We start from the raw sequence: 12,648 nt of genomic DNA, 5'->3' as shown, positions 1-12,648 counted from the left end.
TTGTCTTAGTCCTTGCAGGGGTACCTCCCCTTAGGAAAAACCAAACAGAGACATGGCACCAACTGCGCAATAAAAGCATTGATTGGTTGTCAAAACACAAGGGGTTTAGGGTGGCAGACGCAAACAATATTATTATGGTTCGCAGGGTAAGCTGGGTAGAGCCGTCCCCCAAAAATATTGAGGGGGATTGAATTGTTGTTAACTTCCGAAACCCCGCAATGGTTAGATCCTTATTGACGGTGCAGGAAGAAATATCCACTAGCTCAAGCAATATTTGGTCACTACCATTGGGTTATTTCAACAAACCAAGTTTGGGTTTAAAAAGAAATGATGTTCTGTCTCATTGTCCTCCCTAGACACTCAAGATTGACTCCTACCCACTCAGACACCTAACAAGAGCATTCCTGCATTTAAGGAGTATCCGTCTTGCGGGCCTTACATCCCAACTAGGACTGAAACTGACCGAAATGTAAAGATTAAGTTGGAATGTCGCCGGTCTGGCATCTAAAATAAATTTACCCGACTGGATTGAAATAGTCCAAAATCAGGACATCCTGATGATGCAGGAAACTTGGGCCACGCGTGACTCTTATTTGGAAGGGTTCCAATGCTTTAATATTGTTGTCCCCGTCCCTAAAGCAGGTCGCCCATCTGGTGGGCTCTCAATCTGGGTTAACATCTCGACAGGAGGTACTGTAAAGGTTCTTGATACAAAAAATGATAAGTTACAGGCTCTGATTTACACAAGGGGTGTTTCTATCCGTTTAATTAATTTTTATAATAATGACTTCCACACTGTACCGAACATGAATTTTATTTATTTGCTTAATTTTATCTTAACTCTACAAAACCTTAAGGCTTTTGCTAATGTAGTTGGTATTTGCTTGGGGGGGGGTTTAATGCTGGGAATAAATTAACGACGTATTCGCTTACCAATATGCCACAATGCATATTGGACCATTTATGTAACCACAACTTGGTTAACGCTATGGAAATTGCTGCAGCACACAATGAGGATAATCGTATTGAACCAACATATAGAGGCAGGGGCTGCGCCTCCACCATTGATTATGTTTTTATTTCTTCTACTTTAGACGATTGTCTGTTAAAAGCTGAGGTTATACCAACTGTTCATGGTGACCACAATCCTATCAAAATAACACTGACAATTGCCCCATAGCCTACGTATACTAAGGAGTGTGGTGCAAGGAACTTATCACCCTCCACTGATAATTTAAGATTAGTTTGCGGGGTATTGAAAACAACAATCTGTTTCTTAAAATGGTAAGCGAATATTCGTCACTTATTGATACCTGTGTGACACTAAAAGACCATAATCCTGAGGTAATTGGTGCCTTTGTTCAAATGCGTGAGGGTATCAAACATTTGCTATCTAGGCCCATAATGGAAGTTCAATCTGGACCTAGATGGTTTAATAGAGATTGTTCCTTAGCCAATATAGAGCTTAGTAAGTCACCTTCACTGACCACCCCAGAGATTTGGTACTTATTAAATCTTTGAGGCACCATTGCGAGACAGTTATTAGGCTAAGAAAGCACAACATTTTAATACAGCGTTGGGATAACCTTGCATGTGCCGCTGCTTTAAAAAACAGGAATGGCTTCTGGGTGGCAGTCAAAAAACATTAGGTCAATAGGACACTCACTGACCCCCATAAATTGCAATATTACTAGCGACTCTTGGGAGGCACATTTCTCCAATATCTATTCAGCCCCAACTGAAAATGAGGACTCTTACGAATATCATGCTCCTACCAGGATTGAAATAACCCTGTCAGAAGTGGAGGGCGCAATTCAACAGAGCTTGGGTAACAAAGCTCGAGGTCCTGACGGGCTGCCCATTGACCTTATTAAAAATAAACCTGATTTCTGGGCGCCTCTTTTATTAAATACTTTTAATAATTTAACCATCGCCACGATTCCGGGTACATGGTCTACTAGCATCATTGTACCTAAAAAGGGTGACCGATCTAACCCTATTTGCTATAGACCAATCTCCCCGATTGACAACACACTGAACATTTTAGGGAGGATTCTTTATAATAAGATAAGGTCATGGGCCGAGTAAGACCATATTTTACAGCCTTGTCAATTAGGATTCAGTAGCAAAGTAGGCACAGTTGAACAGTGCCCGAACCTTAATTTGCGGGAAAAAAAAACAATGTTTCGGGTGTGGCCAAAAGGTCCAATAATAAAGTGATCCTAAGGGGAGCACTTATGGTTAGAGAGCACTATATATATATATATATATATAGATATATGTAAGAGTTACTTACCTTTGGTAACGATGTATCTGGTAGAGACGATTCTAGCCGCAGATTCCTTCACGTAGAATTATCCCCAGGCGTGAGACTGGATCCGGAAACCTTCTTGCCACAGCATCCCTGCGCGCCGGGGGCCGGGCAACATCACGTACTCTGTACTCCGTCCAGGCGTTGTCCGCGTATGTGATGTCAGTGAGGTCACATAAGACCCGCCCCGGCGCGCCCACGCAGTTTTCTTCTGAGAACTTTTCCGCACCACAACGCGGAACCACCAGATAAAAAACTGTGGAAGCATGGGAACAGTGTGCGAAGAGCAGAAAAATTGGAAAGAAACGGTGACTAACAACCCCACCAGAGTGGTGCCAACACCGCAGAACCCAAGGGCAGGGAAAGAAGAAGAAGAAGAAGCAGAAATCTGCGCAGTCCCCTGCCAGCATATAGACAACCTCCCATCCCTGTGCCCCAGAGGTAAAGAACATGCATAAAAGTCATGGCACATGTAGTAAACCCACCCCCCCCATCCTGAGCAAGGAATGGGACCAGTCCCAAGACAGACAGGGACAACAAACCTCCAAGTCACCCCAACCTAGAGGGCCACCACCCAAAAGGGACAAGGGCAAGACAAGGCCAGATGACCCTTAATCAGAGGATAGCAATGGAAGGAAGGGAGGAGAGGAAGGACAGGGATAGAAAGCAATCCCCCCCAAACCTGGAGTAGCCAGAGCAGCAGGGCACCGGAGCACCAGAACCCCATCCTCCAAAGGACCAAAGGAGGAATGAACCGCCCCTAGACGGAGCCACCCGTCAAGAACAAGGAAGGCACTCACAGGAGACACAGCCCCCCACTGGGAGGCGAGAACCGAAGACCAACCCAAGGGTCCTCGCAGAATAGGGGAGGAAGGGCGGGCGTGAAGGAATCTGCTGCTAGAATCGTCTCTACCAGATACATCATTACCAAAGGCAAAGGTAAGTAACGCGTACATCTGTTATGTTATGTTATGTTATTTATATTTTTATAGCGCACAGCTGCCCCAGCAAAGGGGCGTCCTGGCGCTTTGACAGACACTATAACATAACACACAATAAAAGAAAAAGAAATTAAACAAACACGGGAAACAGGAAAGTTTTAATCGCCTGCCTGAAGGCGAGCAGGTCTTCAAGAGCTCGGATGTATACCGGAAGCGAGTTCCATAAACCTGCCGCGAGCACCCTAAAGGAGCGGCCACCCATACTGCTCAATTTAAAGCGTGGACAGACAGCCAGGTGAAGCCCCTCCGATCTCAAGGATCTCAAAGGAATATAGGGCGTGAGTAGGTTGGCAAGTGCCGGCGGCGAAGAAGATTTCAAAATTTTAAAGGTCAGGCACAGCGCTTTGAACTGGATTCGCTGTCTGACCGGGAGCCAATGTAAGGCCGTGATGGTACCAGACACTGAGCAATGTCTAGGGAGGCCCACTATGGCCCGTGCCGCGGCATTTTGTACCCTTTGGAGCCTAGAGGCCTCCGCTTGATTCACCCCTAACAGCAGTGAACTGCCGTAGTCCAGCCGAGATAGTATAGAGGCCTGGACCACAAGCTGTCTGGTAGGGGGATCAAAGTACTTTAAAACCGGCCTTATTCCCCGCAGAATGCCATAGCACGTGGCAGCCACCTTCTTGGTGTGGTCCCTGAAGGTGAGCGCAGAGTCCAACCAGATGCCTAAATTTCTCACTCCAGAAGCTGGAATGGGAGTGACACCCAACTCTGATGGCCACCACTGGTTACCCCATAGCTCAGCGTGCTTCCCTAGTACCAACACCTCTGTTTTGGTGGCATTCAACTGAAGGCAGTTGGTGCGAAGCCAGCTTGCTACTGCCATCAGACCCGCTCGGAATCTGGGGGCCTCCACCTCAGGGTCTCCACTAAGTGTCACCGCTAGCTGTGTGTCGTCCGCATATGAGGCCATCGTAAGACCCCACTGTTTGACGACACCAGCCAGCGGTTTCACATAGAGGTTGAACATAGTAGGGCTCAACGAGGATCCCTGTGGTACCCCCAGCTCCAGGGGATAAGTGGCGGATTGGCCAGGTGGTATAGCCACTTTAAAGGATCGATCCGATAAAAAAGACCGAAACCACTGGAGAGCGAGATCAGTCACTCCCGCCTCCTGTAAGCGTTGGATCAGTATATGGTGGGACACAGTATCGAAGGCAGCGCTTAGATCTAATAGTAAAAGCGCTGCAGTACGACCTGAGTCCAGTACCTGGCGGAGATGTTCCGTGATGTAGAGTAATGCCGTCTCGGTACTGTGTCCCGACCGGAAGCCGTTCTGACTGGGATCCAATATCTGGTTGCGAGCCAGATGCTCAGACAGAACAGAGTTGACGTGGGCTTCTGTTACTTTGGCAATCCAAGGCAACAGGGATATGGGTCGATAGTTTTCTGGCAACCGGGGGTCAGAGTTGGCTTTTTTTAGTATAGGAGTAACCACTGCCTGTTTCCATGCCGTGGGTACCGTTCCGTTGGACAATGACATATTGATAAGATTCAATATGGGGTCACGGCACAGTGGGGAAAGTGTGTTGATAAAGGCTGGCTTTAACGGGTCCGAGGGAGAACCTGACTTGACCCTGAGGCTAAGCCTGTCAAAGGTCTCAATAGTCAGTTCAGGTAGCATAGCAAGGGTCTCATATCCCATCGTATCGGGGACAGTAACCTCTCGGTTCTGGTGGAGTGTGTCAAAACCTTGGTAGATTTTTTTCACTTTCTCCACAAAAAAGGAGGCCAGCTTATCACAGTGGGAGTCTGTGCAAATCACCTCTGAGGTGGATCTGTTTTTCATAAGGTCCTTCAGTACCTTAAAGATCAGTTTTGATGGGTTGGGGCTGGTAGCAAATTCTTGAGCGTAAAATGCGGCTCGTGTTCTGCAAATAGCTCTATGGTAGAACTTCAGCTCAGTAAAGTACCGAGTTTTCAGAGCAGGGTCATAGGATCTTCTCCATTCCCTCTCTGTTTTTCGGCAAGCTTTTTTCAGTTCTGCGAGTGACTCATTATACCAAGGACTAGGTGTTTTTGTCCGGCCTTTCGACCACCGTAGAGGTATGAGAGAGTCCAGGGCATCGGTGATCCAAGCGCAGAACTGTTGGTAACCTTGTTCCACATTAATAAAGGTGCTCAGAGGTTTCTGTTCCAGTATGCTATAGAACTCTTCAAGCCTAAGCTTGTGCCAAAGCCTTTTTAGAATAGGTCTGTCCACAGCTATAAAAGGCTTATCGTGGACCGGACAAAAGGCTTCTACCAGCAGATGATCAGTCCACCCCATCAGCATCGGATCTGACAACCTCACCCCATCAAGTGTGGAAAAGAAGGGGTCCAAGATATGGCCCCCTGAGTGGGTTGGAAGGGTGACGAGCTGAGTGAGTTGAAGAGCTTCAAGGTTTGCCAGCAGAGTACTCACGGTAGTGGATGACCCATTATCAAAATGGATGTTGAGGTCCCCCACGATGTTGAAGTTGGCACAACCGAGTGCTATAGGACTGACCATATCGGCCAGTGCGGACCTGAAGACAGAATCATTGCCGGGAGGACGGTAAATGAGCATACCACTGAAAGTGAATTGATGGGAAAAAGCGACTTTGAAAATAGCACTTTCACATGCAGGTAGTCCCGACGGTTTCCATTCAGCTGGGAAACAGGATTTGACTGCCATAGCAATACCACCTCCTCTTGTGGTCCTATTGGAAGTGAAGACGGTATAGTTCTGAGGGAATGCAAGATTCAATATGGCAGAATCCGAATCCTGAAGCCAGGTTTCTGTCATTAGAAAGATATCGGGGTCCTCTTTCTCAAGCAAATCATAAATGGACAGGTGGTGTTTTACCAGCGATCTAATGTTTAGACACCAAATACGAAGATCTCGAGATGCAACACACGTTCGCGTAACAGGAATAGCATCTTCCAAGGAACAGATTTTAGTAGGGCTCTTAAGTGACCAGCCTTTGCAGGCACAGCTGTAAGGGCCGACTAAAGGGTCCACAGGCTTACAGACACATCCTCTGGACATTTGCCCTATGTCCAGCAGCTCGGACCGTGTGTAAGATAACATACCTGCCAGAAGCGGCGAAGCAACACCGCGACAAGAAACAGAGCCTGCCCCGCCTCGCGCTGCCACGACGCGGACGAGCGCAGACGGGCAGGACTCTGGCACGACTCCGGCTAAGCGACGGCGTCCTCACCTGCGCGTCCCGCTGTACGGGAGAGGGGAGCATTAAGTAGGCTCACCAATCCTAGCGCGAGCGCGAGGACGCTCCAAGATGGCGCCCGAAGCTACATTTACAGCCCTACCCAAAATGGCGCCCACAGTGAACCACCTCCGGGATCCAGGCCCGCCAAAACGGCGGTGAGGGAGCCAATTATATGCGGAATGAGGAAGGGGGCAAGACCCTGCTAAAAACAGGGGAAAAGTGCAGCAAAATAAAATAAAACAAATTCACAAAATCAGGAGTTTTAAAAAGCGAAGCGCCTGCAGCAGCGCCAGCAACAGCGAGTGCGCAATAGAATAAGCGTCTGTCAAGATAGAGACTACTAGCCGCAGATTTCTTCACATAGGATAGATACCCTAGCCATACCCCCTGGGAAGGAGGGTCTGCAAAAGTACCCCACCAGCCAATGCAGAACAGAGGGCCCCACAGGGGACCAGATCTGTGGACCAGGTATAAACTCGCCCCTGCTAGGCCAAGGGAACCCCCACAAGCAGAACCCCACCGACCCCAAGGGGATGTAGGAGGGAAAGAAGGCTGAAGAGGCTCGGACACTCACAGCAGAGGACCCAAGGGCGGAGAGGCCGAAGCACCCCAATCCCCCACAAGGCAACATAGCTTCCGACCAATGCCAAGACACGAAAAGCAGAAGAAGAAGAAGCCTAGAGGGCCCATGGAAACGAGGGAAAAGAAGGCAAACCCACTCCAGATGGAGAGCAGCCTGCCAGCCAGAACAGCGCCGGCAGTCAAAGCCGCCAGGAGCAAGAAGAACAGGCCGAGGCCCCAGAAAGGCCGAGTAGGCAACGCCTGGCAAGGGAGAACACAGGATCATTCCAGACCTCAGGACAGGAGCAGGGAGAGGAAGAGATGCCTGGGCACACCACTACGAGTGGCTGCGCACAGGACCTCAGGAAGCAAAAGCAACCTACCTAAATGCCATGGGGAACAGGCACCCGAAGGCGACCAGAACCCTCAAGCAGAACGCAAGCTATATGACTGCTACCACTACCCCACATAGGGTACGTTAAGACCCAAGATATGGGAACCCTCTTTGGAAGAAATTCCGCAGCAGAGGAAAAACAAAAGAGCCACGGGAAAAAAAAAAACCCTGAAGGCTTGATAAGCAGCCCAAGCAAAGCAGAAGGCCCAATCTCAGGGCCAAATCCACGCAACAACTCCTGCAGAACCCACACACAATCAACACAAGGGCCGTCCAGCAGCCAACAATGCCAAAGTCCCAAGGAAGGACGTAAACGGCCAAAAGACACACTCCACAGCCAGAACAACCGGCCTAAGAAAGCCCAGAATCAACCCAACTCAGAAGGCCTCTCGGGATGGCGGAGTCAACAGTGGCGGCAGGGAGGGAAAAGCAGTCTGCAAGAGGGGGCTGTCGGCTGAGGGGTGAAGGGAAAAACACACCGGGTAACGCGGCGCCGGGAGGTGCCAGTGCAGAAGATGCTGAGGCACCGGGTCCCCTGAGGCAGGACGCCTCCAAGCCCCCGTCAAGGAAGAAAGGAGCAAACCTTTAAAGGGAAAGACTGCCCTCCCACCAGAGCCATGGTGGAGGACCTCCAATAGATGGTCCGCCGGAAAGTGAGCCACGGGTTACCCATGCGCAGGATGCCCACAGCCGTGGACACCACATGAGCGAAGCGAAGGCCGCACCCGCCTCCGTAGGGCCCCGCGGTGGAGAAAGCAGCTCCTCCGTGGGCGACGGCTGCAAAACTAAGGCGGCCGTTCCCGAGGCTAAGCGGGGCGGGCAAGGGCCAGACCTGGAAGTCGGAAGGAGCCAAAGAATGAGGGACCTGCCGCTCTTCCGACGAACACCTCTGCCCCAGGAAGGGTGGGGAGCCGCCCTTCAATGCCGGTGAGAAAGACACCACACGGCGACCAGTCTCCGGGGAGGACGACACCAATATACAGCCTGCCTCCGGAGAAGAAGGAGCGTCCGAAGACGAATCCGCAGTACGACTCCTGCGTGGAGCTGTAGAGTCCGCTGCTTGAGGCAGGACCTCAGCACCATCCGGCGTCACCGGCCAAGGTACCTCCAAGTCACCCCGCACCGGAGACCTGAGTAGAGCTGGAGCCGTACTGGCTCCAGGGCGGCGCCGGAATGACGCCGACCCGACCCCTGCCGAGGCAGCCCCCTGTGTGGGGGAATGAGACGGGCCTGGGGAGTGGCACGAAGCCCTCCGCGGCCCAGAATGAAGCGAAGATTGCTCCGCATCCCATGTATCGGCGCCAGGGACGATGCAACCTCCGACTCGCCCTCCGACGAGGCAGCCGCAAGTGGGGAGGGACGAGAGGGGCCTGGAGAGGGACGAGGGGTCCTCCCTCGGCCTCGACCCGGAGCGGGACAAGGAGGATCCATCGACCCCTGTGGCTCCGCACGGTCCAGCTGCTGCCGGCACTGTAGCGACGTCACCTCGGCCTTAGACAGGACCACCTTGTCAAAGGACCGAGAGGGGCTCTGGGATGCGACTCGAGCCCCGGCGACCTCCCGCGACACCACAGGGACTCCCACGGGAGTTTGCGGCGAGGCAGAGATGCCGTGGTCTGAAGGAGGTACCCCAGAGGAGCCGCACCCCAACAGCACCACATCCTCCAAGCCTGGATCCGAACCAGTCGGCGCCAGGGCCGGAGCCACCGGCGGCGCCGCGGAGGTCCCTGCGCAGGGCAAGGGATCCGCTGACGCCCCAGGAGGGGAAGGAGGAGGAGACGCCAGCGAGGCCTGCAAAGCCGCCACGTATGTCTCCATTTGGACTCTCGACGCCCCAACACCGGGAAACGGTGGATAGGATGACACGCGGGACCGCATCACCCGCAGAGAGCCCACGCCCCTGGAATACTGGAAACCAGCTGCCGGGGACAAACTGCAACACTAACCCACCGGGGACCGACGCTCAGGTGACATCGGAGAAGGGCGAGGACGACGACCACGGCCGTATCTGAAGCAGACCGAGGGGAGGACGTCGACCTGGAGAGACGCGCCGAGAGAAGTTTCATCCGGCGCTCCCGCCGCGACTTCAGCTTCAACTGTTGGCACGCCGCACAATCTGTGGTGCCGTGATCCTCCCCCAAACACCACATTCAAATGAGGTGAGGGTCCGTCGCCGACATAAGACGCCCACAAACCGTGCAAGTTTTGGAGCCAGAAGGCATTCGCAGACTGTTCCACAAAAAGAAATGGAAGAAAAAAGGGGGCCCTAACAGACCCGTAGCAAGGATGGGATCCGCGTTGCATGCGGAAAAGGAAAAAAAGTGACGTGGGCGCGCCGGGGCGGGTCTTATGTGACCTAGCTGACGTCACGTACGCGGACGACGCCTGGAGTCGCGTGATGTCACCTTGCCCCCGGCGCGCAGGGATGCTGTGGCAAAAAAGTTTCCGGATCCAGTCTCACGCCTGGGGATAATTCTACGTGAAGGAATCTGCGGCTAGTAGTTTCCGGGGCAGGTGTAACTATGCACTGGCATTTGGATGTGCAGGTGAATGCAAATTACACCAGCACCAGACTTCATGTATAAACATCGAATGTCTAACCACAGTAAGAAGCACTAACTGTGCAAATATCAATGACTCATCCTGTGATGTCTGCTTCAGAAACAAAAAATAAGCTTGTCTTTTCATCATTAAAATATGGGACAGAAATCAAAGCAGGCACATTTTAAAATCATTCGGCATTGGCAAAGTCAATAACTGTGACAATAGCATGGGCAAACCAATGGTTGGTTTTAATTTTAGCTTTCCAACAGATCTTCGGAATCATTTAAGCAAAACAGCATTTAAGTACTGTAGGCAGAATTTTGTACAACAATTTACTGCAGAAATATATGACATCATAGCACAACAGGTCAATTGTTTAATAATTATCAAGTATTGAAATTTCAGAGATTTGGTAATCCATTCATGATGCAAACAGAAAGTATGTCATTTATACAATTGAAAATCAATTGTTACATTTTCTGTGTTGACTATTATCATTATAGCTAGAAGATGGTTAAAACATCAGTCTTACCTAGTGAATTAAGCCCCTTTTCTGCAAGGAATACATTAATTAAGAAGTTCACATCCACCTTAAATGCTATCTCAAGCTTTGAGTCAAGCTCCCAGTAGTGATCCTTTGGCACACCAACGCAAAACAAAGAGGGATGATTTAGTGATTATGCACAGATGTAAACAATTGTCTATAAAAGTGTACATTTAAAAACAATTTGTATGTGCAATTTAAAATTATTTTGAGCATTATAATAGCATAGAAGAATTCACCTTGAAAAACGGTTATTCTGATGGGCTATCTCCCTACGGCAGACTAAGCATCATCATCGCAGCAAGACCCACTTATGCCCACTTTCCTCAGGTCTTGCATGATTATCCCTTTTCCTGACCTTATAACAACTATGCAGGAAAGTTAAACTAAGAAGATAGGCTCACTTTACCAGCCCAACAGCGCCTCTGATCCAATGGGAGCTTGGTCAAATATTCAGTCCCATCCATAGTCACTTCCAAACCATTCAAAGGTCCCTTTGACCTTGCAACCACGCAAGACCTTAGGACCTGTTACTGAATACGATGGACCTGACACTACAATTGACAATGCCTCTAAAGTTGTCAGGAAATAAGCCTTTAACCCCACCCATACCACTGAATCATACATTGTTTTGGTATGTATAATTCCTGTAGAAGTCAGATACTTAACACTGCTTACACTAGTGACAAAAAGCTTAATTTTCGCATCATGTAGTTCTGTTGACCTTTGCTTCCAGGTTTAAAGCAGAGCTGTCAACTGCGTGTGTCCAGGCATCCAGCAAGGTAAGTTAGTTATACTCCTAGAGGATCCAGGAGGAAGGATGGTAAAAGTTTCATCACAGTGGGGGTTGTGTGAACGTATTTTCAAGTGGGAGTAAGCATGCAAATGTATATTTGATCTGTTTACATGGTGTTGTCTGTGTTTGATGGAGCATGGGTCTGCACCTGACACTGTTGCCCCTGCATCAGCTCTGAGCTCTCACTGCCTCTCCTCCCTCTTTCCACTGCAGGCCTGTGTGGAAACATGGGTATGAGCTCAAAATCAGCTACTCAATGAAGATCTGCTGCACTTAACACTTCACCCAAGCACAGCGTACACAGGAAGGACCTATGCTCCGCTTAGGCAGATACCTAACAGCACCACCACAAATGACCAAGCGAGAGAGCCATATTGCAATACATGGCCTTGTTGCTAGGAGAGTGTCTGGGACCAGGCTCGGATTGCCTGTTTATTTCACTGGGCATTTTCCACTAGAGAGTGATGGAGCAGGGATTTGTGAAATTAAACCTGCTCAGATCAAACTTCTCATTGTGTGAATTACTAACAAAATGGTGTGAAATTAACAGTGTGAAACTAAAAAGGGGAGATGAAATTGAGCAAATGTGTGCTGGAAAGAAATCAGTATTTCCAGTGCTTTTGTAGTAGGCCGCAAATGTGAATGATTATTGCAGAAATAACAGCCAAAGAAAATAATAATAGAAGCCATAAGTTTAAAAGAGACATGACATTTTTCTTTTCACTAACCGTTTGGAAATAATGTGTATAATGCAAAGAGAAACGCAAAGAAGCATTAATAGTGTAGTTTTGTTTTTCCCATAGCACATTTTACTGTTCTGCAGAGAAGGCCTTAAGAGTCTTTTTAGGTTTTAATTTGCGTTCTGAAATGTAGGCTGCAAAGAAATGTATTTTGTCCTTCGTGAGTTCCTGAATGGTCAAGGCTGTGTGGAGAAGTAATGAACGTTATTAATGGAATTTCCTTGCCGACCGGAGTATGTGGACACTTGTGCTACGAGTTTGATACATTAGCGAGTTGGAGAAATGTGCAACCCGCGAAAGAGATTATCGGAGTTTCCTCTGCTGAAGGACAATGACGAAAGCTCTCTAAAGACAAAGGAACTGTTGAAAAGTTAGGTACGCTGGAAGTGGGGTGATGAGACACCCCCTCGCCTAGTCCAATAGGATTTAAGGGTTTTTCGTGTGTTGATACATGGAGTGTTGGTTAATTAGGGTATAATTATTTGTGTTAGAAATTATTTAGTTAGGGCAGGCTTGGAGTGAGATTTTGACATTGCGAGAGGAGAGAGCCGTGTTGCTGTTTC

General features: G+C 49.4%; 1 protein-coding gene across 8 annotated transcripts in view; it reads right to left on the bottom strand.

Moving 5' to 3' along the window:
* The window catches only part of PARP4 (poly(ADP-ribose) polymerase family member 4), a 2,159,601-nt gene that overhangs the window by 203,290 nt on the left and 1,943,663 nt on the right, over window positions 1–12,648 (bottom strand). For all 8 annotated transcript variants that reach the window (XM_085621544.1, XM_085621545.1, XM_085621546.1 and 5 more), the window contains one exon: window positions 10,538–10,640. In XM_085621544.1, coding sequence (XP_085477670.1) covers window positions 10,538–10,640 — 103 coding nt within the window. The remainder of the gene's footprint in view (window positions 1–10,537; window positions 10,641–12,648) is intronic.

The sequence above is a fragment of the Triturus cristatus genome, chromosome 8, assembly GCF_964204655.1.
Source record: "Triturus cristatus chromosome 8, aTriCri1.1, whole genome shotgun sequence".
In the NCBI taxonomy this organism is placed as follows: Eukaryota; Metazoa; Chordata; class Amphibia; order Caudata; family Salamandridae; genus Triturus; species Triturus cristatus.
This window is presented reverse-complemented; position numbering and strand designations above follow the sequence as displayed.